General features: G+C 49.1%; 1 protein-coding gene across 7 annotated transcripts in view; it reads right to left on the bottom strand.

The window, feature by feature from the left end:
* LOC106576154 (signal peptide, CUB and EGF-like domain-containing protein 1) overlaps window positions 1-25,104 on the bottom strand; it is a 141,431-nt gene that overhangs the window by 61,597 nt on the left and 54,730 nt on the right. For 4 of the 7 annotated variants that reach the window (XM_014153091.2, XM_014153092.2, XM_014153096.2 and 1 more), the window contains exons 5-6: window positions 7,535-7,660; window positions 4,730-4,846 (exon numbers count right to left, since the gene is read on the bottom strand). In XM_014153091.2, coding sequence (XP_014008566.1) covers window positions 4,730-4,846; window positions 7,535-7,660 — 243 coding nt within the window. Of the gene's footprint in view, window positions 1-2,442; window positions 2,497-4,729; window positions 4,847-7,534; window positions 7,661-25,104 lie in introns of all 7 variants that reach the window. The other 3 variants (XM_014153088.2, XM_045699776.1, XM_014153094.2) reach the window with 1 other exon arrangement.

The following is a 25,104-nucleotide window of genomic DNA, read 5'->3' as shown; positions in this document are numbered from 1 at the left end:
GGGGGTGATGTGGGTTTTGGGGGTTGCCACAGTAACAGGATTTTGTTTGCTGGTTGAGGCCGTTGTACTGTTAGGGGGAGGGGGGGCATATTGCAGGTTGGAGGAGGGGGGGGGGGTGTTTGGAGTGATGTTTGTTTTTGGTTTGGGTTGGTAGCTCTATGTAACGTTAGATCAGGCTGCAACTGAGATGTTCACTCTAATCCTGTACCATTGTTTTATTAGTTCCCCCCCAGTCCTTAATTCAATTCCCTTTAATAATCTTAATTCCTTTGAGGTAAGGATTTAATCCTTTTTGAATTGAATTTGAACGTGGATGCTCAGACAAGACAGGCAATCAGTAACTATCACCAGAAAGCAGGAGGAGGTAGGTAGGGAGGAAGAGGAGGAGGAGGAGGAAGAGGAGGATCACCAGAGACAGCACTACACAAAGGTGGGTCAAAGGTGGGCCCAGTGACAGAGCAGTTGGGACACTCAGACCAGAGAGGAGCCTTTCCTCTCGCCAGAGAGAAAAAGACACGGGACAGAGGGAGAAGGAGAACAGGGTTTTTCTCTTTCTTTCATTTTTCAGAGGTCTTCCTCTTCTTTCGTGGATTTCGTTGGTCCTCGCATGGCTGGAAAGGAAAAGGTTATGGGCACAAAATGAAGGCAGTTCTGTGAGAACACAGCATTGATGATACTGTATAGCAGAGATCTGTTTTTGGGGAGAGAGAGGGGGCTTCTCCAGTGTTCTATCACAGCAGGAATGACAACACACAGAAAAAGGGTTTATTTGTGACATGCGGGAAGACCTGTGTGTGTGTGTGTGTGTGTGTGTGTGTGTGTGTGTGTGTGTGTGTGTGTGTGTGTGTGTGTGTGTGTGTGTGTGTGTCTTTTAATTCCAGTTAGAACAGGTATTGCAGGGATCATCAACTAAATTCTGCCGCAGCCAATTTTTTCTTGAGTGGATGTTCGTGATGCTGGAACATAATTACAAATCATTTGTAGACTGCAAATTGACCGCAAGAAGCCCAAACAGATATAATATTTGACTAAAACAATAATTTCAAACTTTGCTTACATTTGTATGCCTATTATTTCTATTATGCGTGGGATTACTTGGGAACAGATTTGCTAAATAAAGATTTTACAGTATTATGTCCAACAATGAAAACAAATAAATAATAAAAATTTTTTTTTTAAATCGCGCAGAAAACTTTTAGGGCCAAATAAAACCACCTGTGGGACAAATTTGGCCCGCGGGCCTCCAATTGGGGAAACCTGAGGTATTGTGTTCAGTGTCTTGCCTAATCTCAGATGCATCTGATTTTAGTCAACTCCAGAAATGGTTTAACTCCTTCTGGGGGCATATGTACAGACTTTGACTAACTGGTATAATGTAACACAAGAAAAAGAGTTTGAGTGTCTGCCAATCTGCTTTAGCTTGCCATGGATTTTGCAACTCGGTGGTTATAAACCTTGTTTAGGAGCTATGGAGAAACAAGGGAGTCTGTAAATCACTGTCTCGTTACGGACAGACAGACAGACACTGCCAGGCTCTCTTCGGAACGCTCCGGGGACGTTCAGGAACGTCTCTGTGCACCCAAAAAACACTGGAGCATTTTTTTATAAAGGCAGAAAAAATACGATTTGGTACGCCCAAGCGTCCAAACTTCCGAGCCAAATGTGGGACTGGGGTCCGTTGGAAGGAAGGCAACATTTTTTTTTATATGAAAAACTCTTTCACTTACCTGGAACCTCTCATTTATCTTCAGCAAATTCCCCCAGAAATAAAATCATGAACATTTCCTCTCTGTTCAGCTTCGGAGCCACCATAGCCACGGGATACGGCCACATTGACAGCCGGGCGTAAAAGTTAGCCATTTGGCAAACAGTGGCATGCAGGCCTGGCGTCTCTCAGGCCTAGAGATGGGCATGCGCTACACTGACTTGGCTAGTTTTCCAGCGTAATGAAGATGATGAATGTGTTTTTCAACTTCTGAGACTTCTCAACTATTCATTTTCCAGTTTCCACCACAGACCTACCTAGCGATCAAACCCCCAAAACCCCCTCTATTCCTCCTTTCACTACCTGAGACATTAACACACTACTACTACACTGACTACTCTGTCAGCAGTCAAAGTGCGTGTTTGTCTGGGAGTGTGCATACAGGTACAGGTGTAATTGTGTGATTGAAAGAGAGAGAGAGAGAGAGAGAGAGAGAGAGAGAGAGAGAGAGAGAGAGAGAAACAGACAGCCAGAGAGAGCGACACATAAAGAAAAGAGACAGTGATCATACAACTCTCCTCTATCACATGGCAAATCAGCTATTTTCAACATGCACTGGAAGCTGTTGTTTTAGAACACATTTAGATGGGGAGAATTCTTTACTCCCTCTTCTCCCCATGCCACGATCTCCAAAAACAGGGTGAGCAGTCTTCAGGCCCCAGACAGGAAATAATCACCATCGTCATCGTGAAACTCCGGGCGACATTTTCGGGGTGCAACAGAGCACAGATCTGTGCAAAAATACTGTAAAGCTCATTATAATCTGGCAGCTGGATTACAGCTCGTTGAAGAGAAATGTATAATTGAATCACACTGCCAGATTATAATGAGGTTTACGGTATTTTCACACAGATTTGTGCTCTTTTGCACAGCGAAAATGTCGCCCTCCATCTCTATTTAATTACTCACAGTTTCAAGTTACTCACATGAAAAAGAAACATTTGAATGTATTTTCAGGTTGGTTGATTATCTCGAAAATGTAAATGTGTTACTGCGCTCTCTCTAACGCTCTCTCACTCTTCCTGTCCATCTCTGTCTCTCGCTCTCTCTGAATGTATCAGTGGCTCAATCTCTCCCCCTCTGTCTTTTGTTGTGAGTGTATAAATAAGATGAGGCCGGGGTAGGGAGAGAGGGCTCAGGGGTGAAGTTAACTCATCACAAAGCCCTTCTCACCAGTTTCTCTCACACATCTATAACATCGACTGCAAAAACGATGAGAAATAACAGAGCTTTAAGAGAAATATGTTCTCTAATGTGCACTGAGTTGCAGTAACAGTCAAAAGTTTGGACACACAAGGGGTTTTCTTGATTTTTACTATTTTCATTTGTAGAATAATAGTGAAGACATCAAAACTATGAAATAACCCATATGGAATCATGTGGTAACCAAAAAAGTGTTAAACATATCAACATATATTTGAGATTATTCAAAGTAGCCACCCTTTGCCTTGATGACAGCTTTGCACACTCTTAGCATTCTCTCAACCAGCTTCATGAGGAATGCTTTTCCAACAGTCTTGAAGGCGTTCCCACATATGCTGAGCACTTTTTGGCTGCTTTTCCTTCACTCTGCGGTCCAACTCATCCCAAACCATCTCAATTGGGTTGATGTCGGGTAAATGTGGAGGCCAGGTCATCTGATGCAGCACTACATCACTCTCCTTCTTGGTCTAATAGCCCTTACACAGCCTGTAGGTGTGTTTTTGGTCATTGTCCTGTTGAAAAAGAAATGGTAGTCCCACTAAGCCCAAACCAGATGGGATGGCAGTGTCACCAGCAAAGCACCCCCACACCATCACACCACCTCCTCCATGCTTCACGGTGGGAACTACACATGCAGAGATCATCAGTTCACCTACTCTGCGTCTCATAAAGACACGGGATTGGAACCAAAAACTTCTCATTTGGACTCATCAGACCAAAGGATAGATTTCCACCGGTCTAATGTCCATTGCTTGTGTTTCTTGGCCCAAGCAAGTCTCTTCTTATTATTGGTGTCCTTTAGTAGTGATTTCTATGGAGCAAGTAGACCATGAAGGCCTGATTCATGCAGTCTCCTCTGAACAGTTGATGTTGAGATGTGTCGGTTACTTGAACTCAGTGAAGCATTTATTTGGGCTGAAATCTGAGGTGCAGGTAACTCTGGGGCTTCCATTCCTGTGGTGGTCCTCATGAGAGCCAGTTTCATCATAGCGCTTGATGGTTTTTGCGACTGCACTTGAAGAAACGTTCAAAGTTCTTGAAATTTTCCGGATTGACTGACCTGCATGTCTTAAAGTAATGATGGACAGTCGCTTCTATTTGCTTATTTGAGCTGTTCTTGCCATAATATGGACTTGGTCTTTTACCAAATAGGGCTATCTTCTGTAAATCCCCCTACCTTGTCACGACACAACTGATTGGCTCAAACCCATTAAGAAGCAAAGAAATTCCACAAATGAACTTTTAACAAGGCAAACCTGTTAATTGATATGCATTCCAGGTGGCTACCTCATGAAGCTGGTTGAGAGAATGCAAAGAGTGTGCAAAGCTGTCAATCAAGGCAAAGGGTGGCAACTTTGAAGAATCTCAAATAAAAAATATTGGTTACTACATGATTCCATATGTGTAATTTAATAGTTTTGATGTCTTCACTATTATTCTACAAAGTAGAAAATAGTAAAAATAAAGAAAAACCCTGGAATGAGTAGGTGTGTCTAAACCTTTGACTGGTACTGTATATGATTTGAGAGTATTGAGGAAGTTGATTGCTTGAACAAAAGTGTATGATGTGTGTGTCAATTTAGAGTCTACACTGTTTTTTATACAAATTGAGGAGAATGTGTGTGCCTCTCTCTCTCTCTCTCTCTCTCTCTCTCTGTGTATGCGTGTGTTACATAAGTGAGTGTGTGTGCCTGTATGTTTGTGTGTGTGTTTGTGGCAGAAACTATTCAAAGAGATGAAGTACAGTCTGTTGTCACTCACCGATGCAGGTCTTGCTGTCTGAGTGCAGGGCGTACTTCTGGTGACAGCCACAAACCGGCCCCACCTCCGTATCGTCACACATGTGCTGGCAGCCACCGTTCCCATAGTTACACGTCACTGGCAACATACAAGGATTGTAAGGGAGCGGTATAGGCCTACCCCCCCCCACACACACACACACACACCATGACTATATACTCAAATACCTTACACCAAAAAGAGAAATCTGTTTTTAAGTGCTTGGACAGACATTCATTCACTGTGTGCTGCTTCTTATGATCTTCAGACACAGTCCCCCAACAATAACAGTGAGAAGGCCCCAGAGTACATTCCTAATGTAGGGTAATAAAGTAGCAGAATGTGAGCCGTGACCGGAGCCGGCCTCCCTCTGTTCCCTATACTCTCTGCTCTCTTCATGACAGGTGACATGGGTTCACCAGACACTGGGTTGGACCAGGACACAGAGAGAGAGCAAGTGAGATAGACGGAGAGAGAGAGAGAGAGAGAGAGAGAGAGAGAGAGAGAGAGAGAGAGAGAGAGAGAGAGAGAGAGAGAGAGAGAGAGAGAGAGAGAGAGAGAGAGAGAGAAGGAATAACATTGAGAGAGAGAGAGTTATAGGCAGAATAAAAACAAGGAAGTATTTTTATGGGAGTATAATCATACATATTGAGACCTGTTAATGTCCCCTGCTCTGATGTTTACAAGCTTGTCCTGGAATAAGAGAGGGGGAGAGGAGGGGTGTGGGTTGGAGAGGAGAAGAGAGAACAAGAGAGAGAGAGAGAGAGAGAGAAAGAGACAACCGAAGAGAGGAGCTGAAGCTCATCAAGTCCCCCAGTCAGTCACTGCTCCTCTCTGTGCTCCGCGTCTCCAGCCCAACCCAGAGCTCTTATCACAAGTTTACTACAGCACTGCTGAGAGTAGAGTGTGTGTGTGTGTGAGTCAGTGTGTATGTGTGCTACAGCTCCGCTATAGCCGACACTCCGCTGCCGAGCATTCCTCTTCGCACCACAAATGAAATACTAACGTCCCGACTCATAACAAACCCTCTTCCTCTTCAGTCGTTATAAAGAGTGCAGGATTTCACAATGTTTCACTGGCGTTTTTAAGCAGGACAAAATGTGTTACCAAATAAAATGTAACTAATAAAAAGCTTATTTTCCCCTCCTGAATGGTTACTGTGAGTCGAATTTAAATTCCATGGCTCAGGTCGCTCAGCACACAGGATGATTTTTTTTTTTTTAAACATCCTTAATATGCTTCCATGAAGGTTCAGATTGTATTACATCTGGCTACTGAATGTATCATTTTCTGGAATCAGTGATAGCTAGCACTGGAGTCTAAATCAATTCTAAAAACTAGCTAGTGCAGCCTGCCTCTCGCAGCGTGTTGCTGCTATCTAAGCAGGATTGAGGTCAGGGCTTTGTGATGGCCACTCCAACACCTTGACTTGGTTGTCCTTAAGCCATTTTGCCACAACTTTGGAAGCATTCTTGGGGTCATTGTCCATTTGGAAGACCCATTTGCGACCAAGCTTTAATTTCCTAACTGATGTCTTGAGATGTTGCTTCAATATATCCACATAATTTTCCTTCTCATGATGTCATCTATTTTGTGAAGTGCACCAGTCCCTCCTGCAGCAAAGCACCCCCACAACATGATGCTGCCATCCCCGTGCTTCACGGTTGGGATGGTGTTCTTCAGCTTGCAAGCGTCCCCCTTTTTCCTCCAAACATAACGATGGTCATTATGGCCAAACAGTTCTATTTTTGTTTCATCAGACCAGAGGACATTTCTCCAAAAAGTACAATCTTTGTCCCCATGTGCAGTTGCAAACCGTAGTCTGGCTTTTTTATGGCGGTTTGGGAGCAGTGGCTTCTTCCTTTCAGGTTATGTCGATATAGGACTTGTTTACTGTGAATATAGATACTTTTGTACCTGTTTCCTCCAGCATCTTCACAGGGTCCTTTGCTGTTGCTCTGGGATTGATTTGCACTTTTTGCACCAAAGTAAGTTCATCTCTAGGAGACATATCGCGTCTCCTTCCTGAGCGGTATGATGGCTGAGCGGTCCCATGGTGTTTATACTTGCGTACTATTGTTTGTACAGATGAATGTGGTACCTTCAGGCGTTTGGAAATTGCTCCCAAGGATGAACCAGACTTGTGGAGGTCGACAATTCTTTTTCTGAGATCTTGGCTGATTTCTTTTGATTTTCCCATGATGTCAAGCAAAGAGGCACTGAGTTTGAAGGTAGGCCTTGAAATACATCCACAGGTACACCTCCAACTGACTCAAATGATGTCAATTAGCGTATCAGAAGCTTCTAAAACCATGGAATTTTCCAAGCTGTTTAAAAGCACAGTCAACTTAGTGTATGTAAACTTCTGACCCACTGGAATTGTGATACAGTGAATTATAAGTGAAATAGTCTGTCTGTAAACAATTGTTGGAAAAATGACTTGTGTCATGCACAAAGTAGATGTCCTAATCGACTTGGCAAAACTATAGTTTGTTAACAAGAAATTTATGGAGTCATTGAAAAACGAGTTTTAATGACTCCAACCTAAGTGTATGTAAACTTATGACTTCAACTGTATATAGAGAGAGAGAAACAGAGAGAGACAGAGAGACAGAGAGAATAACATAACAACACGGTTGGAACACAGAACTGTAGTGTATGGCTTTGACCTTGGCTCTAGAGTGGGTGACCCCAACCAGAACCGCTGTCCAAAGCCCTCATATATAATTCACCACAGGGCTGTTTAGGGCCCCTACAGTGGGGCGATAACCCGTGGAGGGTACGTACATGTACAGTCTCTCTGGTTCTTTGCCAGCTCGAACCCGGGCCGGCACTCGCAAGCCACGCCCCCCTTGGGGGTCTCCCTGCAGATGTGGGCACAGCCGTGGTCCTTGTTCATGCAGTTCATTCCATCTGTGGAGGGAGGGAGGGAGACGGAGGGAGATGGAGAGGGAGGGAGAGTCAGAGAGAGAGAGAGAGAGAGAGAGAGTGTGAAAGAGCAATCATTTTAGTGGAAGATGGATCTGTAGACCTGTAGTTGAAGACCAAAGGTAGGAGCCCTGCAAGGTTAATCAGATGACTGTCTGATTTGGCTCATCCTACAGCCCCATGTGAATGAGAATGAGCCATGCTAGAAAACATTGATGGGAACTTTCAATACATTTTCTGGTTTTCCAGAAATCCTGGTTGGAGGGTTCTGGATTTCCTACTTATTCCCTCCTGATTCCGGGAGTCCTCCAACCGTGATTGTTGGAAAAGTAGATCATTTTGAAACCCTATTGATGGGGTCATAACCATGTTTGACTGATTGACTGATGGGTTATAAGCTGGCAGACGCCAGTTGGACTAGTGGGCTGATGGGAGAAGGGCTATTTAAACATCCTAATTCACAACAATGAAGGGGGTGAAGTTCCCCCTCCATCACAAACACACTACAGACTCCTCGAGAATGATGTGTGGTGAGATTTTTATCAGCAAAATAAACGTGTTAAACATTCCTGCCACAGCCTCCCATTCCATCCTCACTGGGGATAGTACAGGGGCATCTCCTCTGTGTGTGTGTGTGTGTGTGTGTGTGTGTGTGTGTGTGTGTGTGTGTGTGTGTGTGTGTGTGTGTGTGTGTGTGTGTGTGTGTGTGTGTGTGTGTGTGTAAGACAGGCGTAAGGTGGAGAGAGGGACGGGGGCTTATCAAACGGAGGCCGTGGACCCCAATGTTTTCCTTCCCTAATTGCACAAAGCCGGTTTCATGCTCTCTGACTTCCTGCCTGAGTGCACTGAGGGTCAGGGGGACATTAAGGATTACACATTAAAAAGCTGCTACCAGACACATATTTAAAACGCACAAACTCTTGCACACACTCATAATGAGGAGGCTTGGGGGCCAGGACTCTCCAGAGAGGAGTGGAGCAGGAAAACGCAGCCAAAGATATCATTAGGGTCCGGGAAGGGCCTGGAAAAGTTACACAGAAAGTTTGAGAATATTTTGGAATCTCTCCTCGTCGGGAGCAGGGATCAGATGATGAATGTCTTACGTGTGTGTGTGAGTGTGTGATGAGTGTAAGTATGAATGTGGGCGAGTACATCAAAGCTACTCAGACACCTAGATGTTCTTAAAAAAAACAACGATATTTTTCATCAAAATAAAACCCAAAATGATCATGAAGGTGACATGTCGGGCAGAAGAAAAGAGAGATGGATGGAGAGAGGGAGTGCACTAAGAGGATGAAGAGAGAGAGGGAATGGGTCCTCCTCTAAAGAAAACATCACTGGGACTTCAACACCCACGGAATGCATTCTCTCACAAGGGACGTTTACCAAGACAAAACCATCGTCCTACCCCCCTCCCCCAGAAACCCCCTCCACTACATCCTGGTCCTCTACAAAGCTCTCAAAGAGCACTGGGCAGCCCTCTCTGGGTTTCTCTCTGTGGTGTGGTGAGAGTAACAGTCCCTGGGGGCCCTTCATGTGCCTCATTAGGGGTCCAAAGTACCTCCTTAGATAGGGGTGCTAGGAGCCCCCTTTACAGACAAATCTAACACTACCGTCCTAAAGCATCTCCTATCTAAAGACGCAATCTGAAAGAATCCCAACTTATCCAAGGTGTTTAGGCGACACTGTGTAAAAATTGAACAAATAATGCTACATTTTCATATACGTAGTGTGAAATGTAAAGTTATACTTGTTCCTGTACAATCAATGTATTTTGGTTGATGCAAGTGCATACCTTTCACATATGAGTCATTCTTTAAACGCACTGAAAATAAACTCGGATCGGATAGGTTAGGAAACGTTTCCGCGTGGAAAAGGAAAATCTCTGGCCACCTCAACCCACAGCCCTCACAACGCAACAGTTGACAAGATATATGCTGTAGCTGTTTTAAAAACAACATTCAGAAGAAAGTAGAGTGTACAACTTCATCTATAGTCAAATTAACCTGGGAAAGGGAGAAGGTGGAGAGGGACCCCTGGACTCAGCACAATCTGTCCTGAAACAGCAAACAGAGCCGGGGGTAACCTGGGCCTTGAGGTCCGCTGGCCTCTCTATAGGTGCAATGTGATAAGATGGCTGGCTGAAGGAAGGCCTGGGAGGGAGGCAACTGAAATGTTCAGTTATCAAACCTGAAGTCCAACGCGACGGACCGATAAACGTTCCACCCATAACACGTCGAGCTCTGACGAATTCAGTTTGTGCTAAACATCAATGACAGATAGAGAGGGGGTGTGGGGGAGGGAGGGAAGGAGAGAGAGAGAGACAGACCGAGAGCGAGAAAAGGGGATGAGACGGAAAAAAGGTAAAGCGGAGACAGAGAGAGACAGACGGAGACAGACAGAGAGAGAGAGAGAGAGAGAGACATATCTCAGCAAGAATGGAACAGAAAAGAGCTTGAAGTGAAACGGTAGGGTTGAGTTGAGAGCAGGGCTGGCTGTTCCATTCCAGCTCCCTGTCCTCATTGTTTTGACTGGGGAGGTCAGTGGGTCCAGAGCTACTGAATCACTCTGTAGTGGAGGAGACGAGGTAGTACTACTGTAGTGGAGGAGAGGAGGTAGTACTACTGTAGTGGAGGGGAGGAGGGGAGGTAGTACTGTAGTGGAGGAGACGAGGTAGTACTACTGTAGTGGAGGAGAGGAGGTAGTACTACTGTAGTGGAGGAGACGAGGTAGTACTACTGTAGTGGAGGAGAGGAGGTAGTACTACTGTAGTGGAGGAGAGGAGACGAGGTAGTACTGTAGTGGAGGAGAGGAGGTAGTAGTACTGTAGTGGAGGAGAGGAGGTAGTACTACTGTAGTGGAGGAGAGGAGACGAGGTAGTACTGTAGTGGAGGAGACGAGGTAGTACTACTGTAGTGGAGGAGAGGAGGTAGTACTACTGCAGTGGAGGGGAGGAGGGGAGGTAGTACTACTGTAGTGGAGGAGAGGAGAGGAGGTAGTATTACTGTAGAGGAGAGGAGAGGAGGTAGTACTACTGTAGTGGAGGAGAGGAGAGGAGGTAATAGTACTGTAGTGGAGGAGAGGAGAGGAGGTAGTACTACTGTAGTGGAGGGGAGGAGAGGAGGTAGTACTACTGTAGTGGAGGAGAGGAGAGGAGGTAATAGTACTGTAGTGGAGGAGAGGAGAGGAGGTAGTACTACTGTAGTGGAGGAGAGGAGAGGAGGTAGTACTACTGTAGTGGAGGGGAGGGGAGGAGGTAGTACTACTGTAGTGGAGGAGAGGAGAGGAGGTAATAGTACTGTAGTGGAGGAGAGGAGGTAATAGTACTGTAGTGGAGGAGAGGAGGTAGTACTACTGTAGTGGAGGGGAGGAGAGGGGGTAGTACTACTGTAGTGGAGGAGAGGAGAGGAGGTAGTACTACTGTAGTGGAGGAGAGGAGGTAGTACTACTGTAGTGGAGGGGAGGAGAGGAGGTAGTACTACTGTAGTGGAGGGGAGGAGGTAGTACTACTGTAGTGGAGGAGAGGAGAGGAGGTAGTACTACTGTAGTGGAGGAGAGGAGGTAGTACTACTGTAGAGGAGGTAGTGGAGGAGAGGAGAGGAGGAAATAGTACTGTAGTGGAGGAGAGGAGGTAGTAATACTGTAGTGGAGGGGAGGAGAGGAGGTAGTATTACTGTAGTGGAGGGGAGGAGAGGAGGTAGTACTACTGTAGTGGAGGAGAGGAGAGGAGGTAATAGTACTGTAGTGGAGGAGAGGAGGTAGTATTACTGTAGTGGAGGGGAGGAGAGGAGGTAGTATTACTGTAGTGGAGGGGAGGAGGTAGTACTACTGTAGTGGAAGGGAGGAGAGGAGGTAGTATTACTGTAGTGGCGGGGAGGAGAGGGGGTAGTACTACTGTAGTGGAGGGGAGGAGAGGCGGTAGTACTACTGTAGTGGAGGAGAGGAGAGTAGGTAGTATTACTGTAGTGGAGGGGAGGAGAGGAGGTAGTACTACTGTACTGGAGGAGAGGAGGTAGTACTACTGTAGTGGAAGGGAGGAGGTAGTATAACTGTAGTGGAGGGCAGGAGAGGGGGTAGTACTACTGTAGTGGAGGAGAGGAGGTAGTATTACTGTAGTGGAGGGGAGGAGGTAGTACTACTGTAGTGGAGGGGAGGAGAGGAGGTAGTATTACTGTAGTGGCGGGGAGGAGAGGAGGTAGTACTACTGTAGTGGAGGGGAGGAGAGGAGGTAATATTACTGTAGTGGAGGGGAGGAGAGGAGGTAGTACTACTGTAGTGGAGGAGAGGAGGTAGTACTACTGTAGTGGAGGAGAGGAGGTAGTATTACTGTAGTGGAGGGGAGGAGAGGAGGTAGTACTACTGTAGTGGAGGGGAGGAGACGAGGTAGTACTACTGTAGTGGAGGGGGGGAGAGGAGGTAGTACTACTGTAGTGGAGGGGGGGAGAGGAGGTAGTATTACTGTAGTGGAGGGGAGGAGGTAATAGTACTGTAGTGGAGGGGAGGAGAGGAGGTAGTATTACTGTAGTGGAGGGGAGGAGAGGAGGTAGTACTACTGTAGTGGAGGAGAGGAGGTAGTACTACTGTAGTGGAGGAGAGGAGACGAGGTAGTACTACTGTAGTGGAGGGGAGGAGAGGAGGTAGTACTACTGTAGTGGAGGAGAGGAGAGGTGGTAGTACTACTGTAGTGGAGGAGACGAGGTAGTACTACTGCAGTGGAGGGGAGGAGAGGAGATAGTACTACTGCAGTGGAGGGGAGGAGGGGAGGTAGTACTACTGTACTGGAGGAGAGGAGGTAGTATTACTGTAGTGGAGGGGAGGAGAGGAGGTAGTACTACTGTAGTGGAGGGGAGTAGAGGAGGTAGTATTACTGTAGTGGCGGGGAGGAGAGGAGGTAGTACTACAGTAGTGGAGGGGAGGAGAGGAGGTAATAGTACTGTAGTGGAGCGGAGGAGAGGAGGTAGTACTACTGTAGTGGAGGAGAGGAGAGGAGGTAATAGTACTGTAGTGGAGGAGAGGAGAGGAGGTAGTACTACTGTAGTGGAGGAGAGGAGACGAGGTAGTACTACTGTAGTGGAGGGGAGGAGAGGAGGTAGTACTACTGTAGTGGAGGAGAGGAGAGGAGGTAGTACTACTGTAGTGGAGGAGACGAGGTAGTACTACTGTAGTGGAGGAGAGGAGGTAGTACTACTGCAGTGGAGGGGAGGAGAGGAGGTAGTACTACTGCAGTGGAGGGGAGGAGGGGAGGTAGTACTACTGTAGTGGAGGAGAGGAGAGGAGGTAGTATTACTGTAGTGGAGGAGAGGAGAGGAGGTAATAGTACTGTAGTGGAGGGGAGGAGGTAATAGTACTGTAGTGGAGGGGAGGAGAGGAGAGGAGGTAGTACTACTGTAGTGGAGGGGAGGAGAGGAGGTAATAGTACTGTAGTGGAGGGGAGGAGAGGAGGTAGTACTACTGTAGTGGAGGAGAGGAGAGGAGGTAATAGTACTGTAGTGGAGGAGAGGAGAGGTGGTAGTACTACTGTAGTGGAGGAGAGGAGAGGAGGTAGTACTACTGTAGTGGAGGGGAGGAGAGGAGGTAGTACTACTGTAGTGGAGGAGAGGAAAGGAGGTAGTACTACTGTAGTGGAATGGAGGAGAGGAGGTAGTCCTACTGTAGTGGAGGAGAGGAGAGGAGGTTGTACTACTGTAGTGGAGGAGAGGAGGTAGTACTACTGTAGTGGAGGGGAGGAGAGGAGGTAGTACTACTGTAGTGGAGGGGAGGAGAGGAGGTAGTACTACTGTAGTGGAGGGGAGGAGAGGAGGTAGTATTACTGTAGTGGAGGGGAGGAGAGGAGGTAGTACTACTGTAGTGGAGGAGAGGAGGTAGTACTTCTGTAGTGGAGGAGAGGAGACGAGGTAGTACTACTGTAGTGGAGGGGAGGAGAGGAGGTAGTACTACTGTAGTGGAGGAGAGGAGAGGAGGTAGTATTACTGTAGTGGAGGGAGGAGGTAGTACTACTGTAGTGGAGGAGAGGAGGTAGTACTACTGTAGTGGAGGGGAGGAGAGGAGGTAGTATTACTGTAGTTGAGGGGAGGAGAGGAGGTAGTATTACTGTAGTGGAGGAGGAGGAGGTAGTACTACTGTAGTGGAGGAGAGGAGGTAGTATTACTGTAGTGGAGGGGAGGAGAGGAGGTAGTACTACTGTAGTGGAGGAGGAGGAGGTAGTACTACTGTAGTGGAGGAGAGGAGGTAGTAATACTGTAGTGGAAGGGAGGAGAGGAGGTAGTATTACTGTAGTGGAGGGGAGGAGAGGAGGTAGTACTACTGTAGTGGAGGGGAGGAGAGGCGGTAGTACTACTGTAGTGGAGGAGAGGAGAGGAGGTAGTATTACTGTAGTGGAGGGGAGGAGAGGAGGTAGTACTACTGTACTGGAGGAGAGGAGGTAGTACTACTGTAGTGGAAGGGAGGAGGTAGTATAACTGTAGTGGAGGGCAGGAGAGGGGGTAGTACTACTGTAGTGGAGGAGAGGAGGTAGTATTACTGTAGTGGAGGGGAGGAGGTAGTACTACTGTAGTGGAGGGGAGGAGAGGAGGTAGTATTACTGTAGTGGCGGGGAGGAGAGGAGGTAGTACTACTGTAGTGGAGGGGAGGAGAGGAGGTAATATTACTGTAGTGGAGGGGAGGAGAGGAGGTAGTACTACTGTAGTGGAGGAGAGGAGGTAGTACTACTGTAGTGGAGGAGAGGAGGTAGTATTACTGTAGTGGAGGGGAGGAGAGGAGGTAGTACTACTGTAGTGGAGGGGAGGAGACGAGGTAGTACTACTGTAGTGGAGGGGGGGAGAGGAGGTAGTACTACTGTAGTGGAGGGGGGGGAGAGGAGGTAGTATTACTGTAGTGGAGGGGAGGAGGTAATAGTACTGTAGTGGAGGGGAGGAGAGGAGGTATTATTACTGTAGTGGAGGGGAGGAGAGGAGGTAGTACTACTGTAGTGGAGGAGAGGAGGTAGTACTACTGTAGTGGAGGAGAGGAGAGGAGGTAGTACTACTGTAGTGGAGGGGAGGAGAGGAGGTAGTACTACTGTAGTGGAGGAGAGGAGAGGTGGTAGTACTACTGTAGTGGAGGAGACGAGGTAGTACTACTGCAGTGGAGGGGAGGAGAGGAGATAGTACTACTGCAGTGGAGGGGAGGAGGGGAGGTAGTACTACTGTACTGGAGGAGAGGAGGTAGTATTACTGTAGTGGAGGGGAGGAGAGGAGGTAGTACTACTGTAGTGGAGGGGAGTAGAGGAGGTAGTATTACTGTAGTGGCGGGGAGGAGAGGAGGTAGTACTACAGTAGTGGAGGGGAGGAGAGGAGGTAATAGTACTGTAGTGGAGCGGAGGAGAGGAGGTAGTACTACTGTAGTGGAGGAGAGGAGAGGAGGTAATAGTACTGTAGTGGAGGAGAGGAGAGGAGGTAGTACTACTGTAGTGGAGGAGAGGAGACGAGGTAGTACTACTGTAGTGGAGGGGAGGAGAGGAGGTAGTACTACTGTAGTGGAGGAGAGGAGAGGAGGTAGTACTACTGTAGTGGAGGAGACGAGGTAGTACTACTGTAGTGGAGGAGAGGAGGTAGTACTACTGCAGTGGAGGGGAGGAGAGGAGGTAGTACTACTGCAGTGGAGGGGAGGAGGGGAGGTAGTACTACTGTAGTGGAGGAGAGGAGACGAGGTAGTATTACTGTAGTGGAGGAGAGGAGAGGAGGTAATAGTACTGTAGTGGAGGGGAGGAGGTAATAGTACTGTAGTGGAGGGGAGGAGAGGAGAGGAGGTAGTACTACTGTAGTGGAGGGGAGGAGAGGAGGTAATAGTACTGTAGTGGAGGGGAGGAGAGGAGGTAGTACTACTGTAGTGGAGGAGAGGAGAGGAGGTAATAGTACTGTAGTGGAGGAGAGGAGAGGTGGTAGTACTACTGTAGTGGAGGAGAGGAGAGGAGGTAGTACTACTGTAGTGGAGGGGAGGAGAGGAGGTAGTACTACTGTAGTGGAGGAGAGGAAAGGAGGTAGTACTACTGTAGTGGAATGGAGGAGAGGAGGTAGTCCTACTGTAGTGGAGGAGAGGAGAGGAGGTTGTACTACTGTAGTGGAGGAGAGGAGGTAGTACTACTGTAGTGGAGGGGAGGAGAGGAGGTAGTACTACTGTAGTGGAGGGGAGGAGAGGAGGTAGTACTACTGTAGTGGAGGGGAGGAGAGGAGGTAGTATTACTGTAGTGGAGGGGAGGAGAGGAGGTAGTACTACTGTAGTGGAGGAGAGGAGGTAGTACTTCTGTAGTGGAGGAGAGGAGACGAGGTAGTACTACTGTAGTGGAGGGGAGGAGAGGAGGTAGTACTACTGTAGTGGAGGAGAGGAGAGGAGGTAGTATTACTGTAGTGGAGGGGAGGAGGTAGTACTACTGTAGTGGAGGAGAGGAGGTAGTACTACTGTAGTGGAGGGGAGGAGAGGAGGTAGTATTACTGTAGTTGAGGGGAGGAGAGGAGGTAGTATTACTGTAGTGGAGGGGAGGAGGTAGTACTACTGTAGTGGAGGAGAGGAGGTAGTACTACTGTAGTGGAGGGGAGGAGAGGAGGTAGTACTACTGTAGTGGAGGGGAGGAGGTAGTACTACTGTAGTGGAGGAGAGGAGAGGAGGTAGTATTACTGTAGTTGAGGGGAGGAGAGGAGGTAGTACTACTGTAGTGGAGGAGAGGAGGTAGTACTACTGTAGTGGAGGGGAGGAGGTAGTACTACTGTAGTGGAGGGGAGGAGAGGAGGTAGTACTACTGTAGTGGAGGAGAGGAAAGGAGGTAGTACTACTGTAGTGGAATGGAGGAGAGGAGGTAGTACTACTGTAGTGGAGGAGAGGAGAGGAGGTAGTACTACTGTAGTGGAGGAGAGGAGGTAGTACTACTGTAGTGGAGGGGAGGAGAGGAGGTAGTACTACTGTAGTGGAGGGGAGGAGAGGAGGTAGTACTACTGTAGTGGAGGGGAGGAGAGGAGGTAGTATTACTGTAGTGGAGGGGAGGAGAGGAGGTAGTACTACTGTAGTGGAGGAGAGGGGGTAGTACTTCTGTAGTGGAGGAGAGGAGACGAGGTAGTACTACTGTAGTGGAGGGGAGGAGAGGAGGTAGTACTACTGTAGTGGAGGAGAGGAGGTAGTACTACTGTAGTGGAGGGGAGGAGAGGAAGTAGTACTACTGTAGTGGAGGAGAGGAGAGGAGGTAGTATTACTGTAGTTGAGGGGAGGAGAGGAGTTAGTATTACTGTAGTGGAGGGGAGGAGGTAGTACTACTGTAGTGGAGGAGAGGAGGTAGTATTACTGTAGTGGAGGGGAGGAGAGGAGGTAGTACTACTGTAGTGGAGGGGAGGAGGTAGTACTACTGTAGTGGAGGGGAGGAGAGGAGGTAGTACTACTGTAGTGGAGGAGAGGAAAGGAGGTAGTACTACTGTAGTGGAATGGAGGAGAGGAGGTAGTACTACTGTAGTGGAGGAGAGGAGAGGAGGTAGTACTACTGTAGTGGAGGAGAGGAGGTAGTACTACTGTAGTGGAGGGGAGGAGAGGAGGTAGTACTACTGTAGTGGAGGGGAGGAGAGGAGGTAGTACTACTGTAGTGGAGGGGAGGAGAGGAGGTAGTATTACTGTAGTGGAGGGGAGGAGAGGAGGTAGTACTACTGTAGTGGAGGAGAAGAGGTAGTACTACTGTAGTGGAGGAGAGGAGACGAGGTAGTACTACTCTAGTGGAGGGGAGGAGAGGAGGTAGTACTACTATAGTGGAGGAGAAGAGGTAGTACTACTGTAGTGGAGGAGACGAGGTAGTACTACTGTAGTGGAGGAGAGGAGGTAGTACTACTGCAGTGGAGGGGAGGAGAGGAGGTAGTACTACTGCAGTGGAGGGGAGGAGGGGAGGTAGTACTACTGTAGTGGAGGAGAGGAGAGTAGGTAGTATTACTGTAGTGGAGGAGAGGAGAGGAGGTAATAGTACTGTAGTGGAGGGGAGGGGAGGAGGTAATAGTACTGTAGTGGAGGGGAGGAGAGGAGGTAGTACTACTGTAGTGGAGGGGAGGAGAGGAGGTAGTACTACTGTAGTGGAGGGGAGGAGACGAGGTAGTACTACTGTAGTGGAGGAGAGGAGAGGAGGTAGTACTACTGTAGTGGAGGAGAGGAGAGGAGGTAGTAGTACTGTAGTGGAGGGGAGGAGAGGAGGTAATAGTACTGTAGTGGAGGGAAGGAGAGGAGGTAGTACTACTGTAGTGGAGGAGAGGAGGTAGTACTACTGTAGTGGAGGAGAGGAGACGAGGTAGTACTACTGTAGTGGAGGGGGGGAGAGGAGGTAGTATTACTGTAGTGGAGGGGAGGAGGTAATAGTACTGTAGTGGAGGGGAGGAGAGGAGGTAGTATTACTGTAGTGGAGGGGAGGAGAGGACGTAGTACTACTGTAGTGGAGGAGAGGAGGTAGTACTACTGTAGTGGAGGAGAGGAGAGGTGGTAGTACTACTGTAGTGGAGGAGACGAGGTAGTACTACTGCAGTGGAGGGGAGGAGAGGAGATAGTACTACTGCAGTGGAGGGGAGGAGGGGAGGTAGTACTACTGTACTGGAGGAGAGGAGGTAGTATTACTGTAGTGGAGGGGAGGAGAGGAGGTAGTACTACTGTAGTGGAGGGGAGTAGAGGAGGTAGTATTACTGTAGTGGCGGGGAGGAGAGGAGGTAGTACTACAGTAGTGGAGGGGAGGAGAGGAGGTAATAGTACTGTAGTGGAGCGGAGGAGAGGAGGTAGTACTACTGTAGTGGAGGAGAGGAGAGGAGGTAATAGTACTGTAGTGGAGGAGAGGAGAGGAGGTAGTACTACTGTAGTGGAGGAGAGGAGGTAGTACTACTGTAGTGGAGGAGAGGAGACGAGGTAGTACTACTGTAGTGGAGGGGAGGAGAGGAGGTAGTACTACTGTAATGGAGGAGAGGAGAGGAGGTAGTACTACTGTAGTGGAGGAGACGAGGTAGTACTACTGTAGTGGAGGAGAGGAGGTAGTACTACTGCAGTGGAGGGGAGGAGAGGAGGTAGTACTACTGCAGTGGAGGGGAGGACGGGAGGTAGTACTACTGTAGTGGAGGAGAGGAGAGGAGGTAGTATTACTGTAGTGGAGGAGAGGAGAGGAGGTAATAGTACTGTAGTGGAGGGGAGGAGGTAATAGTACTGTAGTGGAGGGGAGGAGAGGAGAGGAGGTAGTACTACTGTAGTGGAGGGGAGGAGAGGAGGTAATAGTACTGTAGTGGAGGGGAGGAGAGGGGGTAGTACTACTGTAGTGGAGGAGAGGAGAGGAGGTAATAGTACTGTAGTGGAGGAGAGGAGAGGTGGTAGTACTACTGTAGTGGAGGAGAGGAGGTAGTACTACTGTAGTGGAGGGGAGGAGAGGAGGTAGTACTACTGTAGTGGAGGAGAGGAGAGGAGGTAGTACTACTGTAGTGGAATGGAGGAGAGGAGGTAGTCCTACTGTAGTGGAGGAGAGGAGAGGAGGTAGTACTACTGTAGTGGAGGAGAGGAGGTAGTACTACTGTAGTGGAGGGGAGGAGAGGAGGTAGTACTACTGTAGTGGAGGGGAGGAGAGGAGGTAGTACTACTGTAGTGGAGGGGAGGAGAGGAGGTAGTACTACTGTAGTGGAGGGGAGGAGAGGAGGTAGTACTACTGTAGTGGAGGAGAGGAGGTAGTACTTCTGTAGTGGAGGAGAGGAGACGAGGTAGTACTACTGTAGTGGAGGGGAGGAGAGGAGGTAGTACTACTGTAGTGGAGGAGAGGAGGTAGTACTACTGTAGTGGAGGGGAGGAGAGGAGGTAGTACTACTGTAGTGGAGGAGAGGAGAGGAGGTAGTATTACTGTAGTGGAGGGGAGGAGAGTAGGTAGTATTACTGTAGTGGAGGGGAGGAGGTAGTACTACTGTAGTGGAGGAGAGGAGGTAGTATTACTGTAGTGGAGGGGAGGAGGTAGTACTACTGTAGTGGAGGGGAGGAGGTAGTACTACTGTAGTGGAGGAGAGGAGAGGAGGTAGTATTACTGTAGTTGAGGGGAGGAGAGGAGGTAGTACTACTGTAGTGGAGGAGAGGAGGTAGTACTACTGTAGTGGAGGGGAGGAGGTAGTACTACTGTAGTGGAGGGGAGGAGAGGAGGTAGTACTACTGTAGTGGAGGAGAGGAGAGGAGGTAGTATTACCGTAGTTGAGGGGAGGAGAGGAGTTAGTATTACTGTAGTGGAGGGGAGGAGGTAGTACTACTGTAGTGGAGGAGAGGAGACGAGGTAGTACTGTAGTGGAGGGGAGGAGAGGAGGTAGTACTACTGTAGTGGAGGGGAGGAGGTAGTACTACTGTAGTGGAGGAGAGGAGAGGAGGTAGTATTACTGTAGTTGAGGGGAGGAGAGGAGGTAGTACTACTGTAGTGGAGGAGAGGAGGTAGTACTACTGTAGTGGAGGGGAGGAGGTAGTACTACTGTAGTGGAGGGGAGGAGAGGAGGTAGTACTACTGTAGTGGAGGAGAGGAAAGGAGGTAGTACTACTGTAGTGGAATGGAGGAGACGAGGTAGTACTACTGTAGTGGAGGAGAGGAGAGGAGGTAGTACTACTGTAGTGGAGGAGAGGAGGTAGTACTACTGTAGTGGAGGGGAGGAGAGGAGGTAGTACTACTCTAGTGGAGGGGAGGAGAGGAGGTAGTACTACTGTAGTGGAGGGGAGGAGAGGAGGTAGTATTACTGTAGTGGAGGGGAGGAGAGGAGGTAGTACTACTGTAGTGGAGGAGAGGAGGTAGTACTACTGTAGTGGAGGAGAGGAGACGAGGTAGTACTACTCTAGTGGAGGGGAGGAGAGGAGGTAGTACTACTATAGTGGAGGAGAAGAGGTAGTACTACTGTAGTGGAGGAGACGAGGTAGTACTACTGTAGTGGAGGAGAGGAGGTAGTACTACTGCAGTGGAGGGGAGGAGAGGAGGTAGTACTACTGCAGTGGAGGGGAGGAGGGGAGGTAGTACTACTGTAGTGGAGGAGAGGAGAGTAGGTAGTATTACTGTAGTGGAGGAGAGGAGAGGAGGTAATAGTACTGTAGTGGAGGGGAGGGGAGGAGAGGAGGTAATAGTACTGTAGTGGAGGGGAGGAGAGGAGGTAGTACTACTGTAGTGGAGGGGAGGAGAGGAGGTAGTACTACTGTAGTTGTGGGGAGGAGAGGAGGTAATAGTACTGTAGTGGAGGGGAGGAGAGGAGGTAGTACTATTGTAGTGGAGGAGAGGAGAGGATGTAATAGTACTGTAGTGGAGGAGAGGAGAGGAGGTAGTACTACTGTAGTGGAGGAGAGGAGACGAGGTAGTACTACTGTAGTGGAGGAGAGGAGAGGAGGTAGTACTACTGTAGTGGAGGAGAGGAGAGGAGGTAGTAGTACTGTAGTGGAGGGGAGGAGGTAATAGTACTGTAGTGGAGGGGAGGAGAGGAGGTAGTACTACTGTAGTGGAGGGGAGGAGAGGAGGTAGTATTACTGTAGTGGAGGGGAGGAGAGGAGGTAGTACTACTGTAGTGGAGGAGAGGATGTAGTACTACTGTAGTGGAGGAGAGGAGACGAGGTAGTACTACTGTAGTGGAGGGGAGGAGAGGAGGTAGTACTACTATAGTGGAGGAGAGGAGAGGAGGTAGTACTACTGTAGTGGAGGAGACGAGGTAGTACTACTGTAGTGGAGGAGAGGAGGTAGTACTACTGCAGTGGAGGGAGTGGAGGGGTGGAGAGGAGGTAGTACTACTGTAGTGGAGGGGAGGAGAGGAGGTAGTACTACTGTAGTGGAGGAGAGGATGTCGTACTACTGTAGTGGAGGAGAGGAGACGAGGTAGTACTACTGTAGTGGAGGGGAGGAGAGGAGGTAGTATTACTGTAGTGGAGGGGAGGGGAGGAGAGGAGGTAGTACTACTGTAGTGGAGGAGAGGAGGTAGTACTTCTGTAGTGGAGGAGAGGAGACGAGGTAGTACTACTGTAGTGGAGGGGAGGAGAGGAGGTAGTACTACTGTAGTGGAGGAGAGGAGGTAGTACTACTGTAGTGGAGGGGAGGAGAGGAGGTAGTACTACTGTAGTGGAGGAGAGGAGAGGAGGTAGTATTACTGTAGTGGAGGAGGTAGTACTACTGTAGTGGAGGAGAGGAGGTAGTACTACTGTAGTGGAGGGGAGGAGAGGAGGTAGTATTACTGTAGTTGAGGGGAGGAGAGGAGGTAGTATTACTGTAGTGGAGGGGAGGAGAGGAGGTAGTACTACTGTAGTGGAGGAGAGGAGGTAGTATTACTGTAGTGGAGGGGAGGAGAGGAGGTAGTACTACTGTAGTGGAGGGGAGGAGGTAGTACTACTGTAGTGGAGGAGAGGAGAGGAGGTAGTATTACTGTAGTTGAGGGGAGGAGAGGAGAGGAGGTAGTACTACTGTAGTGGAGGAGAGGAGGTAGTACTACTGTAGTGGAGGGGAGGAGGTAGTACTACTGTAGTGGAGGGGAGGAGAGGAGGTAGTACTACTGTAGTGGAGGAGAGGAAAGGAGGTAGTACTACTGTAGTGGAATGGAGGAGAGGAGGTAGTACTACTGTAGTGGAGGAGAGGAGAGGAGGTAGTACTACTGTAGTGGAGGAGAGGAGGTAGTACTACTGTAGTGGAGGGGAGGAGAGGAGGTAGTACTACTCCAGTGGAGGGGAGGAGAGGAGGTAGTACTACTGTAGTGGAGGGGAGGAGAGGAGGTAGTATTACTGTAGTGGAGGGGAGGAGAGGAGGTAGTACTACTGTAGTGGAGGGGAGGAGAGGAGGTAGTACTACTATAGTGGAGGAGAAGAGGTAGTACTACTGTAGTGGAGGAGACGAGGTAGTACTACTGTAGTGGAGGAGAGGAGGTAGTACTACTGCAGTGGAGGGGAGGAGAGGAGGTAGTACTACTGCAGTGGAGGGGAGGAGGGGAGGTAGTACTACTGTAGTGGAGGAGAGGAGAGTAGGTAGTATTACTGTAGTGGAGGAGAGGAGAGGAGGTAATAGTACTGTAGTGGAGGGGAGGAGAGGAGGTAATAGTACTGTAGTGGAGGGGAGGAGAGGAGGTAGTACTACTGTAGTGGAGGGGAGGAGAGGAGGTAGTACTACTGTAGTGGAGGGGAGGAGAGGAGGTAATAGTACTGTAGTGGAGGGGAGGAGAGGGGGTAGTACTACTGTAGTGGAGGAGAGGAGAGGAGGTAATAGTACTGTAGTGGAGGAGAGGAGGTAGTACTACTGTAGTGGAGGAGAGGAGACGAGGTAGTACTACTGTAGTGGAGGAGAGGAGAGGAGGTAGTACTACTGTAGTGGAGGAGAGGAGAGGAGGTAGTAGTACTGTAGTGGAGGGGAGGAGAGGAGGTAATAGTACTGTAGTGGATGGGAGGAGAGGAGGTAGTACTACTGTAGTGGAGGGGAGGAGAGGAGGTAGTACTACTGTAGTGGAGGGGAGGAGAGGAGGTAGTACTACTGTAGTGGAGGGGAGGAGAGGAGGTAGTATTACTGTAGTGGAGGGGAGGAGAGGAGGTAGTACTACTATAGTGGAGGAGAGGAGAGGAGGTAGTACTACTGTAGTGGAGGAGACGAGGTAGTACTACTGTAGTGGAGGAGAGGAGGTAGTACTACTGCAGTGGAGGGAGTGGAGGGGAGGAGAGGAGGTAGTACTACTGTAGTGGAGGAGAGGAGGTAGTACTACTGTAGTGGAGGAGAGGAGAGGAGGTAGTACTACTGTAGTGGAGGAGAGGAGAGGAGGTAATAGTACTGTAGTGGAGGGGAGGAGAGGAGGTAATAGTACTGTAGTGGAGGGGAGGAGAGGAGGTAGTACTATTGTAGTGGAGGGGAGGAGAGGAGGTAGTACTACTGTAGTGGAGGGGAGGAGAGGAGGTAATAGTACTGTAGTGGAGGGGAGGAGAGGAGGTAGTACTACTGTAGTGGAGGAGAGGAGAGGAGGTAGTACTACTGTAGTGGAGGAGAGGAGAGGAGGTAGTACTACTGTAGTGGAGGAGAGGAGAGGAGGTAGTAGTACTGTAGTGGAGGGGAGGAGAGGAGGTAATAGTACTGTAGTGGAGGGGAAGAGAGGAGGTAGTACTACTGTAGTGGAGGGGAGGAGAGGAGGTAGTACTACTGTAGTGGAGGAGAGGAGAGGAGGTAGTACTACTGTAGTGGAGGGGAGGAGAGGAGGTAGTACTACTGTAGTGGAGGAGAGGAGGTAGTACTACTGTAGTGGAATGGAGGAGAGGAGGTAGTACTACTGTAGTGGAGGAGAGGAGAGGAGGTAGTACTACTGTAGTGGAGGAGAGGAGGTAGTACTACTGTAGTGGAGGGGAGGAGAGGAGGTAGTACTACTGTAGTGGAGGAGAGGAGAGGAGGTAGTAGTACTGTAGTGGAGGGGAGGAGAGGAGGTGGTAGTACTGTAGTGGAGGAGAGGAGAGGAGGTAATAGTACTGTAGTGGAGGAGAGGAGAGGAGGTAGTACTACTGTAGTGGAGGAGAGGAGAGGAGGTAGTACTACTGTAGTGGAGGAGAGGGGAGGAGAGGAGGTAGTAGTACTGTAGTGGAGGAGAGGAGGTAGTAGTACTGTAGTGGAGGAGAGGAGGTAGTACTACTGTAGTGGTGGAGAGGAGAGGAGGTAGTAGTACTGTAGTGGAGGAGAGGAGGTAGTGTACTGTAGTGGAGGAGAGGAGGTAGTAGTACTGTAGTGGAGGAGAGGAGGTAGTACTACTGTAGTGGAGGGGAGGAGAGGAGGTAGTAGTACTGTAGTGGAGGAGAGGAGGTAGTACTACTGTAGTGGAGGGGAGGAGAGGAGGTAGTAGTACTGTAGTGGAGGAGAGGAGGTAGTAGTACTGTAGTGGGTCCAGATAAGACAGCCCACCCACCCAACCCTCCCTAGCACCAGCCGACCCAACCTTCCCCAGCCTCCAGCCGACCCAACCCTCCCCAGCCTCCACTCCACTCTCTGGAGCTCTCAGGAGCCCAACGCCAGGTACAAACATATCACAGCCCTGTTAATACAGCCTGGACAACCAGCAAGGGGGAGACAGAGATGAGAGAGTGGAGAGAGGAATGCAGGGGGAGAGAGACATGGAGCAGGTGAAAGAGTAAGAAAGAGGGGGGAGAAAGTGAAAAAGAGGGGGGAAGAAAAAAGTAGACAGAGAGACTGGGTGGAAGACAGAGAGAGACAGATGGAGACAGAGAGGCCTATTTTAGTGCCTCAGGCATCTCCTGCCTCCAGTACTTCCACTGAGGGATGAGGGATGAGATGATGGTGGTGTTTTTGTGGCAGGCTGGATGCCAGTCAGAGAGACTGAGAGGATGATCTCTCTCTCGCCAGGGCTGCCTCAGTGAACACACCACGAGGAGTCCAGGACACACAGAGCTGCCTGAAGAGAGAGGGGTCCTCTGAGATCTGAGAGGGATGAGCTGTTGTT

Source organism: Salmo salar, chromosome ssa17 (genome assembly GCF_905237065.1).
Source record: "Salmo salar chromosome ssa17, Ssal_v3.1, whole genome shotgun sequence".
In the NCBI taxonomy this organism is placed as follows: domain Eukaryota; kingdom Metazoa; phylum Chordata; class Actinopteri; order Salmoniformes; family Salmonidae; genus Salmo; species Salmo salar.
The sequence above is the reverse complement of the archived record's forward strand: the minus strand, read 5'-3'. Positions and strand labels throughout refer to the sequence as shown.